The sequence below is a fragment of the Oxyura jamaicensis genome, chromosome 18, assembly GCF_011077185.1.
Source record: "Oxyura jamaicensis isolate SHBP4307 breed ruddy duck chromosome 18, BPBGC_Ojam_1.0, whole genome shotgun sequence".
NCBI lineage: Eukaryota > Metazoa > Chordata > Aves > Anseriformes > Anatidae > Oxyura > Oxyura jamaicensis.
The window spans coordinates 3,663,977-3,677,571 of NC_048910.1; the positions used below are offsets into that span (position 1 = coordinate 3,663,977).

At 36.8% G+C, this 13,595-nt stretch overlaps 1 protein-coding gene across 4 annotated transcripts in view; it reads right to left on the bottom strand.

Annotated features, from left to right (window-relative positions):
- Window positions 1–13,595, bottom strand: part of TBCD (tubulin folding cofactor D) — a 128,422-nt gene that overhangs the window by 38,615 nt on the left and 76,212 nt on the right. For all 4 annotated transcript variants that reach the window (XR_004755141.1, XM_035342377.1, XM_035342378.1 and 1 more), the window contains 6 exons: window positions 13,513–13,586; window positions 12,803–12,920; window positions 11,303–11,363; window positions 9,710–9,732; window positions 2,445–2,476; window positions 262–324 (listed from right to left, as the gene is read on the bottom strand). Coding sequence is in view for 3 of the 4 variants with exons in the window: in XM_035342377.1 (XP_035198268.1) it covers window positions 262–324; window positions 2,445–2,476; window positions 9,710–9,732; window positions 11,303–11,363; window positions 12,803–12,920; window positions 13,513–13,586 (371 nt within the window). In the remaining variant the exon portion in view is untranslated. The remainder of the gene's footprint in view (window positions 1–261; window positions 325–2,444; window positions 2,477–9,709; window positions 9,733–11,302; window positions 11,364–12,802; window positions 12,921–13,512; window positions 13,587–13,595) is intronic.

Genomic DNA, 13,595 nt, shown 5'->3' on the forward strand with positions numbered 1-13,595 from the left:
GTTTTACAAAGCACACAGTGCAAACATTGATTCTGGTCATACTGAAAACTAAATAGGAAAAAAAAATGCAAACAAAACAAATCTTCTAACAACATTACCATTGGTTGCAGTATTTGTGTATCTTTTTGAGATTTTGATATTTGTTAGGCCACCCAACCTTGCTGATCCTCATTGCTCCTTTGAAAAACGTAATTCACTGATGTATTATAGCCTGATGAATAATTACTGAGATAATGAAAGGTTATTTAAAATACCACATACCAATTATTGGATCTCCTTTAAATGGCATTTTTGATAGTGACAACTTTTCAATTAAAGTGCAGACTGTAAGAAAATAAATTTGACAAACAGATAAATACAAAAAAAATGACAAAGTGCAGCTACTTTGAAGATACAGACACATCAAGTTACATACGCATTAATTTTAAATTGAAGAAAATTTGCAAAGAGAAGTCCAAGATATGTCAAAGAAGAAAGTGAAAGGAAATCATACTGGAGATTCTTACACACAAAATAGCTACCAAGCAGCAATTGTTCTCTGACATGAGCTAGTCCCATCATTCATGCAACGGCATTGCTTGCTGGTACGGATTCTTTCCCCTCAGCCATTTCATGTCCATATGTACCCATTGGTCATACCAGTTTGTAAATGACAACGGCTTACTAACTACAATACTACAACTTCGACAGTTTTAATACTACAACCACTAAAAACAAACAAAAACAAACAAAAAAGACACACAAAAATAATTATAGTATGTGAACGGTTTTCCTACTTAACAGCATTTTTAAACCTTCACAAAATGAAGCAGTGACCCGTTTACTACACAGAGCTAGGAGCTACCTAACTGGATGGAGCTTTCTTTCCTTTGATATTCAGAATACGAGAAAAGGATGTAATAACTAACATTGCTTTATTATTTTAGATCTGTACACTTAAATGAGTTCTGAACTTACAAAAAACATTTGCAGAGTAGTATTTGTTTGTGTGCGTGTTTCAAAGATGTTTGGGGGAATAGAGATTAACAAGAAAACATTGCAAACTTTTGCTATGCAGCAGATCAACAGCACTGCTCAAATGAGAAAGGGCTCAGAGAGCACACCATCACTCAACTCCTGGTGATCAGTTCAAATATAACACAGATCAGTATAGAATGCTTATCTGACTGCTTTAGAGCTGGTGGAGAGGACAGAACAAGCTACTGTATAATGCCACCTTCTTGTTTTGCTTTCCTCCCACAACTTTATCTTTGAATCTTACTCCAGGCTCTGTACACTGTTCACCGTTTATAACCAACTTACTGGGCTCCAAACTTGCTCTCCAATTCAGCCCTCACTATGGTAATGTCTCACAGACTCCCCATGCTCCAACTCCATTCAATATTGCATGTCAGCTTCTTTGTTCTGATATTTATTCGCAGACAGATTAAGTACAATGTGACTAAAACCAAGTCTCTTAGGGTTCCTCCTCAGTTCTCTGTGCTTCTTTTATGCTCTATTGTGGTTGAGACCATCATCTTCATTAGACATGCAAGCAATTTGTGGAACATTTTTAATTCTTCCCTTATTCCACCTACACAGCTATATCATGCCAAAACACTGCCATTTTTACTTCTCAAATGCTGTGAAATATTCAGCTGCTTTACAGTTAAAACACATTATAATAACCAGTAGTTGTAAGTTACTATTCTTTCAGCCTGTGTTATTGTGTCATGTCTGTAAACTTATTCAAAGATGCAGAGATCCTTTTGCCCCTCCACCCCTCCTATTTGATGGCCTTTCTGACTTGATACTGAAGCTTCTTTACCCACTGACTTCAAATATGTGAATTAAGCCATCCAAGGCCAGAATCTGCTATCCAGCACTTCCTTTATTCAGCCTATGAGCAGGAAACTAAGTTTGACATCATTTTCTGGATATCCAGGCTACCTCTTTCCTGCAATGCCCTTACTTTTTACAGTGTTTCAGTACATAATGGTCACTGAAATTCACGTGAACTCACCATCATTTATATAACACAACCCTTTCCATGAACTGATATGGTCTTTATTCTGAACGTTTGCACACACACATGATAATTGATTAGTTACATGATCACATCTGCCTTAATGGAGAGATCACATCTCTTCTGGAGAGGAACTGGAGTATCTGAAGGAAGGAAGCCAATTCAGCCCTGAAGAAAGTTAGTTCTGTGCAAAGAGTGTGTGACATAAAACCAAAAACTACCTTCAACTCTTACACAAACATGGTTATTCACAAATGCGCTGGCAAACGATGTTCTGGCTATACCTTACTTTTGATTAACTTTCAAACTTCATACTTTTAATTACTGTGCATGCTGTACTTATGCATTCAATGCACTGTATGTAAACCAAACTGAAAAAAGTAAGCAAAAGAATTCATTATTGCAAGTTCTGCCTTCGTGCCCCAGCCATGATACTTACCAGCTGGTCTCATCAGTTCTCCACCTAAACCCCTGCAAAGCAGAAACAGAGGCATCAGAGCATAACCTATCACAAGCAATCCGAGCGCACTGCCTAATGCGAAAATAAGACTCAGCCATTTTAGAATGAAAGCAGTTCACAAAGTACCTTCATCTTTTGTACCTGACCAATGTTAGAATACTTCTTTTTCAATTAACTGTTTTCTTGACTTCAACATGATTTATACAAAACCTTCCTGAATATTTAACTTTCTTCTTCCAAGGAATGCAGACCCAATCTTTCTAATATTAACGTGGATAATAAGAGACTGTCAGGTTCATTCTTTTTATTTGCCTTAGAAGCATTAGAAACCTGCGGAACTTGCCACAGGATTTTTCAGTAATACAGCTTCTGGGAGCTTCTGACTTGCACAACTGAAAGGCAATTACATGCAATGTTTTAACAAAACCTTTACCTCTGGAACATTAAATGGAAACTTCACTTACCAGTTCCCATTTTCACAAACATTAACTGGTTCACTTTCTTTACGAAGTTTCGCAACCTTCTCTCTTCACCCTCCTCTTCCCTGCTAAAGACCTCTCAGAGCTGATTTTGCATTCATCACCACAAGAAAGGTGGTAAAAAAAATCCAACACATCAGAAAGGAGAAAGAAATAAGTAGCTTAAGATGTTTAAGACCTTCCTGAAAAGGATGTGTGTTACCTAAGAACAGTCTTACCAGCTCAGACCTGAGGCCTATCTAGTCCAGTTTCCTGTCTGAACGTTAACCTGGCCACTGACGGCACCGGGTTAAGAGCAAGTTTGACACCATGAAGAGAAAGCAGACAGGGAGAAGCATCCTGGAAACTGCAGGGCCTGTTTCCATTCTGCAGCCTTTCAGTCTCTGGGCAGAGACTTGTCTCCTCACACCACCGAACAATGTCTGCTGGTTCCCTGGATATCCCCAAGGCACCGTGAGCATTGCTCGGAGATGTTCTGCTCAGTGTCACCCTCTGCGGGATCCTTTTCCCATTTTCTGAACCTTTGACCCCTGCCCTTCCTTTGGATATTTCCTCCCTTGGCTCCTCATTCTTGTCTCCCTTCTCTTCTGCTAGAACATTTCCTCCCTGAGGTGTGCCAAACCCTTAATCACCTGTTTGTACGGCCCTGCTCTGGCAGAAACTCCCAGCAAGGGGGAGGAACAACAAAGGCTTTTTGTTTATATTATTATTTTTTTTATAGAACCCTTTTCTTCCCTCCAACCTCCCCACAATAAAATTAGTAGCTGTGCTCACAAGGCAAACTTAGCAACCCTAACAACTATTATAACTTTGTTCTCCAATTTATCCTTTTATATGAGCTTCAAAAGCCTGAACATTTTAAACAAGTTTTTCCATTCCGTACAAGGAGGTGCCTCCTGTTACATGCACTTGGGTTTCTGGCTGCTCAACATTTTCATTGTTTTTTCAGGTAATGCCGAGCTGCCAACTCCACGATATTCTCATTTGCCATGGATCAGCAGTTCCTTTAATTGAGAAACTTTTGCTTTTGACAATCAGTATGTTAAGCTCTATGCAATAATCTACAGCTCAGTTTATCACCATCGGAAGAAAGCAGAGATTCCACATCCCCATGGTGATAGGCTCGTTGCATTATCTATCCCACCTTCCTGCCATGCTGTCTGCTCTCCAACTTCTAAAAAATTTAAATTAGAAAACAAAGAAGTGATATAAGGATTTGATACAGTTGCAAAAATTGAAGGATGATGTGGTACGGCTTGCTTCCTCTTCAGTGTTTCTTTTCCCTTCGTTCTGTACCTCACCCATTCCTTGCCTTTTGTCTGTTGTCTTACTGTAAATGAGTATAAAATAATCATCTTGTAAGCTTGTTTGGTGTGCAACCGTCTGCTGATGCAAGGATTCAGATATGGACTTCTGTTCTAACTACAAAGCAAGAACTGAGTCATAAAGGCTGCTCTTCTCCACTTCTACAGACTGCCAATAAGGAAGTCAGGCCACTCAAAGCTACTCTTATGCTAATAATTTGACAGCTATCCCTTCCTTTGGTATTACATCAGCTTAATTTAATTTCAGAGTTTAGAGCTTCACTGAGGGTTGCTGTCCCTGTTGAAGAACGAAGAACGATGACACAGGCTTGCACAGGAAGGTTTCCACGTAACACAGAAACTATAATCAAATCTGTCTTCGAAGGCACTGTGACCCTGGGTGGTGTTCTCTGCAAAACTTTTCAAGTCAGGTCCCGTCTACACAGCACAGGGTGTCTGTCAACGTATCTATTTTTGTTTCCTTTTCCATAACTCACATTTATTTTGATTTTAAGAACTGAGAATTCAGCCATAACCCTAGATCTTTCCCCAGTCAGTGTTTACTTTGTCAAACACGATGCACATCTCTCTATTAACTTTATCTCGCTCTGTAGTATTTCACTAAATTAAAAAGATAGAGATCTACCTAATTCAGAGATTCTGAATTTTGCTGTACAGTCAGTATTCTCTCTTTTTTTATTCCAAAGACACATCCACAAGTTACATCACATTCTTAGATGTACCTGTTTCATGGTTTAATTACTAATTAAATTTGTAAATTGACTGATACGGTGCCCAGGTTCCATTAGCTCCTAAGCATTGCTTCCTATGTGCAGCTCCACAGCAATGCCCCTCCACTAGAAACATTTTAGAATTCATTACAATCAGTTCATGCAAAACAATCAAAATACACAATCCCTTGTAGAGCCAATGAATTAAGATTGCTGATCTACGTGGACCATTATATATGTTAAAATTATACAGGCCCGAATCAGAATCAACGGTGCTGTTTTCAATTCATAGACAAATTCAAGGAACTATTGTAGATTTTTATTTAAAACTTGATTTTTGGGAGAAGTTCAGAATTCACCTTTAAGATTATAAAAATAGCATTAATTGAAGGAGTTTGGAATGAATAACATCTATGTTTTCATAAACATCTGAATCTGAAGTTAAAATTATTGGAATATCTGAAGTGATTCAACTGCAAATACTCAATTTCCTCAATTTTCCTCAATTTTACTCTAAGAATACTTGCTGAAGTATTTTCATCTCCATATGAATAGTAACTGATTATTTTCCATGGGAACAATTTGTCCCACACAGAACTGAGGTATTTTAAAGGCCCAGTTTATAAATTTACAGGGCTTTGAAAGTACAAAATGTCTTTATAACAAGGTACACAGAGGCAGCAAGTGATACCCTTAAGCACAGATAAATAAATAAAAATCCCTGTATTTAATAAAGCTGCTATTGTCATCCCCTACAGATGCAGAAATTAAACAATACTAACCTTAGAAACACCTACTTTTAGGTTACCGTAAATTCATATGCTGGGCATACACTTTTTTATTGTATTCTAACACTAGAATACTACATGTGAAACTCTGGCTCTAGGGAAAAGGAGTTTTCCCAGTGCCTTCAGTTAGAGGCAAAAGAATTTCACCTTACAGCTCTCTCAAGTACATGAAACTATATGGTACAAAGCGTTATTTTGCAACAAAAAAAGCTGAGCACTGGATCATCCAGCAAATAGCAGTAAATGTCTCCTAGTTCCTTTTTACATGAGCTTCCTTCCCAATCTGAAATATTTCATTGCTCTATTCAAACCTTTAACACTAGCCTGAGTATAAAGCATAGCACCACCAGCCACGTGGCAGTTAAAAACAAACAAAAAAGCAGCTGTAAGTAATCATGTTATTTTTTGCAATGGTACCTAGAGCACAAACTCCTAGAACCACCATGTTACTGGATGCAAAAAATAATTTAAACTCTAAAGAATTTTTAAGATGAACTTTGTTGCAAGGCTGGAATTATTTGCTGATTAAGTTTATATGCCTTCTACATAAATGACTGCCAAGAAACACATTGCCCTGAAACCATCAAGATTTGCTGCAGACTTAGGGGTCTTTGAAATGAGGAAAGTTTGTCTTTTGCCTAGTACCTGTCAACACCTACAGGCTACCTTACTCTTTTGGAAAAGCTGAAACTCTGAAGCTGGCTGTCCAACGTAAACTGGCTGCTCTTTTAAAAATCAAAAATCGCTCCTCTCACATAGCTGACTGTGTGATACACGCAGCCCGTCTCTCCGTATGTTAAAAGAATGAGATCACAGCAAAACTCAGCGTGCAGCACATTGCACCAACTGAATCATCCCGTGTGGGTGTTGCTAGCAAACACTGCTTCCTGTCGTATTCTCCTCGGATGGGAACCCTGAAGGCCCAGTAAGAGAACATTTGCTGAAATACAGAAGTGCCATGCAACCACCGGGAAGAAGCGCAGTCTGTGTCTGTAGCACTTATATCCATCCCTAAATTATCTCGTTACCTACTCTGTGCATTAAGACCTGTATTACCAGACTCAGAACTGGCTACAAGAAAGGAAAAAAAAATCTGAACATTATTCAGGTGAATGTACAAAGGAAAAAAAAATCTGAACATTATTCAGGTGAATGTACAGTCAAGAATCCTGTATCAGATGACACATTTTAAAGAATCTGAAGAGAACTACTATTGAAAGAAATACAACTTTTCTTGAGGATTTTTCAATGCTGAAAACTAGCACAAGGTCTTAGATGCATTACAGAAGTGTATGTACTACAAAAAAGGTTCAATGCTGGTTCCATGGAAGTAGTGGTATACAAAATCAGGCTGACCATTAACCGATTAAACTGGCAGACTGATTTCCTATCCCAAGTAAGACCGCTTTTGACAACATATGCCACATTTTTGTGTCAAGTTTTTTTTATGTATGTAAGTAATGTTTAAAGCAAATAAGATATGAGATTTTGGGGTTGTTTTGTTTGTTTGTTTTTATAAAAAAAATAACTATAATATAGCCCATAAAGCACAAAACTGACATGGTGTTGAAGTGGTGTGTTTTGCATGGCTTCACTGACTTGCTATAATTAGTGACCATTTAATACAGAAAATCAGGCAATACTCAGCTGGAAGTGCACATGCAAATGCTTAAACCAACCAGCTCCTCAAGACAAACCAGTGCATCAAATGTGTCAGAAACAGAACTAATGAAAGGAAGTACATGCTGGATGTGCCTGGACTTGCATTCTCCTTTTTCAGCATACTATGGTAGGTCCAGAAAAGCTCTTATACAGGAAGACGAAAAGACACTAACATTTTTCAAAGATGTTAATAAAGTAGAAGACAGGAGTTTCTGCTATTAGCATAAACAAATTAGATTACTTCAAATGTTCTCAAAATTGAGAGACTGTGCAGGGAAACCTCAAAGCTTTGCCTGTGTCCTGTCTGAAGAATAATTCATGGACATCGCTCCAAATCAGGTTAAAGACATTACCAGAGCTGCTAACCAAGGTAAGATGGATAGTTACATGAAGGTCTCCATTACAGCACTGTGGCATTAACTTTTTAGGCTTGAGTTACTTCGATATTCAGCGGAATCCTAAGAGTTAGGCAATTAAGGTCATCACAGCCCATTTTGCAGTTCAAAACATATAAATTACAACTTCCATAAAAATAACAGAACTTTTACAGTTTACTTCCTTTTCTTTCTCATAGGCCCAAGCAGGTGATGAAAACAGCTTGATCAACACATTCAAATCCATTTAGTACAGAAGAAGATAGCTATTTTGTTGCCAGAAGCCAAAGTGAAATATCTAACAGTCAGTTGAGACATGTGACCGAACCTTTTTTATTTCAGGAGTTTAAAAACTAGAAACACAAATAAAACACACGGGTTTTCAACATTCCTTCAAGACATTATTACACTGAAAATTCCCGGTAGCAATTTCTCAAATGGAAATCTTTGGAATATTATGTGCAACAATTACTCATCACAAAACAAGTTTGGCTTGTTTCACTAAATGCTTGCCTAGCAATACTTAAATTGCTGTTTTGTTTTTATAACCTAGTTTATTTTTCTTGTCCAATTTTAAAACATTTTATGCATACCAATATTGTAAAATATGGATTGCAGTAGACATCTCTGTCTCTGCCTAAGTATTAGAGTAAACAGCAATGAATCAATTTTGCTTGGAGTTGAATTAGAAGTCTTATCTAGGATGAAAACATTTCTTTAGGCATCTTATAAATACCATTAAGTGCAAGAAGTGCACATTATGACAAAAACAAATTACACCCAAGCTCCACCCTGACATTAAAGAATTTATGGGAGCCAAGACAGCCACCCACAAAGACACTAATATACAGTATCAGCATTAAAAGTATCCTCCAGTACAAGCTAACCTTGAATGGGAGCTTCACATCAGTACATATACCCCTCAAAAAGCAAATGATACTATCTTTTTCAGGAAGGCTGAGGATACAAAATCTTACATAAAATTATTGAAAGCATAGATTATAATTACACGCACCAAAAAAAACACTGCTTAAGATTCTATGGTTTCCAGATACATCATGTGCAAAGGAGTGAACAAGATAACTGCCTAAAAGCCCACACCATTTGTCAGTTAAAGAAAAAAGCTCATTCGCATATACAATCATTATGGAATACAAGTCATTAATTATGTTTTGATTTCCTTAAATTTAGGAACAAACCCTGAAGTCACATACCAGTTTTAATTCACATTTACTTAACAGTAACTTAGGCAAGCTCCCTTTATTTCCTGGAAGCTTCAACAAATAGGAAATGAAGAACAACTCAGTGAAAACTCATTTTCATTTTCTTTGGCTCAAGAATTAAAAAACTGTATTGAATCTTTTGTAATACTTCTGGCCTACTCATTACACAGCATGGAGAATGTAATTCTAGAATTTAGCTAGAAGCTCCTTTAAAAAAAAAAAAAAAAAAAAAAAAAACAGTAAATTTGTACTGAAAGGTTATTTCTGCGGAGCTATTTGAACCAGACAAGTACTATAGGACAGGTGAATAACAGGAAAGAAATCCCTTACATACTGCTGGAGCCATGGATTAGTGATCATATTCCGTTCCATGTTTTTTCCCTTCTTTAACTATCTCTGTCACAACACTGTGACCAGTACTTACCACTTTCCCATTAGTCTAACATGCCTGTAAGTCGCACTCTCTAACACCACAACCATTTTAAAACGGCCTTGGTCTCCTTAATAGGTAGACAAAGCCAAAAGAATGCATGCGCTCACATTCTGATGAACTGTGCTAGCCTGGCAGTCTATGGTTCGTATAACTAATTTGTACAAACCAAAAAAGCCCCTCGATGCTACTTTTCTCATTATTTCTACTGATACTCTCCAATACAGAAAACATTTTTAGTCCATTTTCTTACCTGTACAACTGTCGACTGCAAAGCTGAGGAAAAAACACACCAGTATTAAGAAAGTTCTCTTGAAATAAGTGTTTTCATTTTTCGTCCTCACATCTAATGTCTACACACTGTGTGCTACACAGCAATTGGGATTATTTTAAAAATAAAAATCAAAGTAAAGATATTTTTAAAGTACACAGGTCAACGAAACAACTACTTCCAATGACACATTATAGCAAACTGCATTTTACATTCAAGGGAAACCATTTAACACATTCATAAAGCACTAGGTTTCTTCATTTCAAATCCCAGCAGCTCCTGCCCATACTCTGCAAGCTAGTTCTGCTTTTTAAAATACATTTGCCTTCCACAGTTGGCCCTTTTAAAATAACCATATACTGTGTTGACTAAAAACTCAAGAGTATCTGCTAGCTACAGGTTGAACAGAAAAAACCTTTAAGTTCAATTGTGACTGCATTATCTCATTGTTAGCGTTACAGTCGACCATCTTCAAAAATCAGAGATTATCAAATTTCACTGTAGTAAAACCTGAAATAATAGACTTTTAGAAAGAAAGAGCTTATATCAAAACTTTGCAGATTAATTATAAACAGACAAGAACAGAAATTGGAAAATATCAAAACAAATTAAGGCCACTGTAACAGAACTGATAGTGCTGATTAAGCTTAGAGGCATTTCAACACAAGAAAGTTAAACAAGGACAACGATGCCTTTTCAACTAGTAGCAGCAGCACAGAATTTAACAAGCACCAACAGACTTAAAGCTTAATGGGTAACTGGTGAAGCCTGACAGCTTTAGTCAGTCAGCCCGGGGACTGAGGGACTACAAACACTGCAAAAAAAAAGAGCAGGAGCCTGACTGCCGAAGAACTGCCTATTCCACAAGGTGAAGAAATAGGAACCAGAATTAAAAATCAACAACATACGTGATTTAAGATTAAAGGGACAAGTTCGGCAAAATTATCTTTGTACAAGCGCTTTAAATTTTTATGAGCAGGACAAGACTTCATTTGTCCTATCATAAAGGCATCCTAGATAAAGACAATCTATCAGCTGAAATCCAGGATGTGACTTTTGAAGTCTATAAACAAGTAAATTATGGATGCAAGGGTTTAGCACTAAAACTATGCTTTAAAAAACAAACAAGCAAAACCAACCCAAAATCAGAGTATAAAGGACAGAGAACGAATAGACTGAGTAGATCTCTCCTGAGCATAGTCACATTAAGGGAACAGCCATACCATCTATCTGCAAGGCCGATCAACATGTACAGAAAGGAAGAAGGAACAGAAGGAAAAACAAAACAAAACAAAACACTAGGAAATATTTCAGAAGTGTAACTGATAGAGTAAGCGCCTTAACTAAGAAGCTTGCAGAACAGGAAGGGACCAAATACAAAATTATTGTGAACTAAGAGACATGGCCCACAACACTTATCAAACAACCTGCTAGAGTGTCAATTCATATTTGGGAGATTGTTTACTTTTGGCAAGTGGAAAAGGAGGGTGGAGAACAACTGTCCTAATTACAAATGTTTGTTTAAAAATAATACAACATACCACGTTACAAGATACATTTCTACTTCCTACAAACCTCTTGATGGATTTGCTTCAGTCCCTCCAATGATTTTTCATTGAAATAATATGTTACAGATCTGTAAAGGTATACAAAATTTTTTAAGACTGGTTTCCTAATCATGCTACAAGTTACTTTTCTTCCATGACTTTATTGAACTTTCAAATAGAAAAACAATCATTTGACTCCCAAACTATTCTCAACAGAAATATGCAATATTTAATTTTAACGAGTTCAGTAAACATATCAGTAAGTTCTTACTGATATGTAAGTTCTTACTATGTAGCAAACGTTCTTAAAAGATTATTTTAAAAGTCATTTATTAATAATATTATAATAAATATACACAAATAGCTATTCTCATTTCAGTTGTACTCCACCACTTCTGTGCTTTTTCCATAAATATCAAGCATTTCCCACTACTAAAAATGCCTTTTTTTTTTTTTTTTTACTAACTTCTCAACTTTATACACATGCACAAAATATGTTACTTACTTGAAAAGGCAACTCTAAAGATTAACACAAACTCTTTTGTTAGACACTACTGACAAATACATATCCTATTTCTCACCGAAGTCATAAAAAAAAGTATCCTCTTCATACCTTTCATCTGAATTCCTCTCAATATATTAAGCTCGTAAAACGACATTGAATTTATTAAATGTCACCATTTTAGATATATTTGTATGAATGAATTAGAATGTTTTCAGAAGTAAAATAAAAACGGTTACTCAGAGTAATTATCCAACTTTTATATGAAAAAGGACCCAGAAAGTCCATTATAATATATATTTATACACACACACACACATTGAAGAAATACGTATCTGTGACTGTTGCAGAACCATATTTATTTTCAGTAAAGTTTGCATTTTGGGGTCTTATTATCCACTGCCTTGATCTTAAACACCTGCTCATCCCTATTTAAGTCAAGCTAGTAGAACATTCTACCACTAATGTAGATTCCAAATTCTAGTTCTGCAATAATGACTTCCAAACATTTTTCATAAATGATTCATTTGTAAGAAAGTAAACTCATTTCTCTACAACACTAAGGCAAAGACACTGCCAAATAATTTTGGCAATTATTCTGGATATCTCTCTTAACTGTAATTCGTGTGTGTGCATACACATCCCTTCCATTCAACAGTGCTACTTACATCAATCCGAATCAACTAGCTGTTTCTCTAACACTGAAGATGAGAGACTTCCCTCACCAGGAAGACAAAATACTGCAGGGGAAGGGCTGGTAGTGCAGGGATGGGTTAATCTATACTTAAATGGCATCTTTGAATTCTCCAAGTAAGGCAATAAATGATCTCACTTTCCAAGATGGTTCTAGACTTAAGCGTAACATCACCAAATAAAATGTGAAGGCTTGGCAAGACTGATAACCATACAAAAACTCAATGGAAGAGAAGTTTAGTAAGATGGGATTTCCATAATTATATTGAGGAAGCTTTCAATATATCAGACATGAAAGGAAAATTTATAGTCAAGATAATCTAGCATTTATACCTATTATTCTCTTCTGCTAGTTTACACAGTGCATGGGTGATCTCAGCACAGGCGAGAATTGCCCCATGGCGTGTGTGCAGATCTGTGCCCACTGATAAAGGTAGCAGTCTTGGCAAAACTGAAAGAGATTAAATAATTATTTTTTTTTTTAAACAGAGCATAATGACAGATCGCAGTTCTAAACGTAAACATGTCAGCCTAGAAATAACATTGGAAAACCATTTCTGGAAAGTCAGGCCAATATATCCTCATCATTATGTGAGAAACAAGTTTTAAAAACACAAGTAAATTCTGAGAAAGTATGCTAAACCACACCTAGAAATTTTCTGCTCACAAGCAGCTATTTACCCTGTTTGGAGTAAATAAAAAACATTGGCATTGGGTTGGCTGAGCGGTAGGGAAAATGAGGCTTGTAGCCACCTCCGTGGAATTTTACTTCAACGTAAACTGCCGCTGCCACTGTCACCTTTCTAACTCTCCCTAGGGAGTCTAGGTAAGATCTGTAACCTGGGTTTCAGCTGCTGTCTTTCAGGCATAATAGGTAGCAGCTAGTACATCCTTGGCACCCTGAGTGGGCCGAGCAAAGGACTGTGAATTCATTCAAGAAACATTTGATTACATACACAACAATCAGAAAGAAATTCTTCTGCAGATGTCAGACTGGACAAGACAAAACAGATTCTGTGCAGAACCTGTTACGAGTTACCTACCCACATTTGCCATGTATTCGGGAGCCCGTGGAGTAAGGTTATGCAGAGCCTTAGTTGAAAGTTCTCGAATAACACTGAAGATT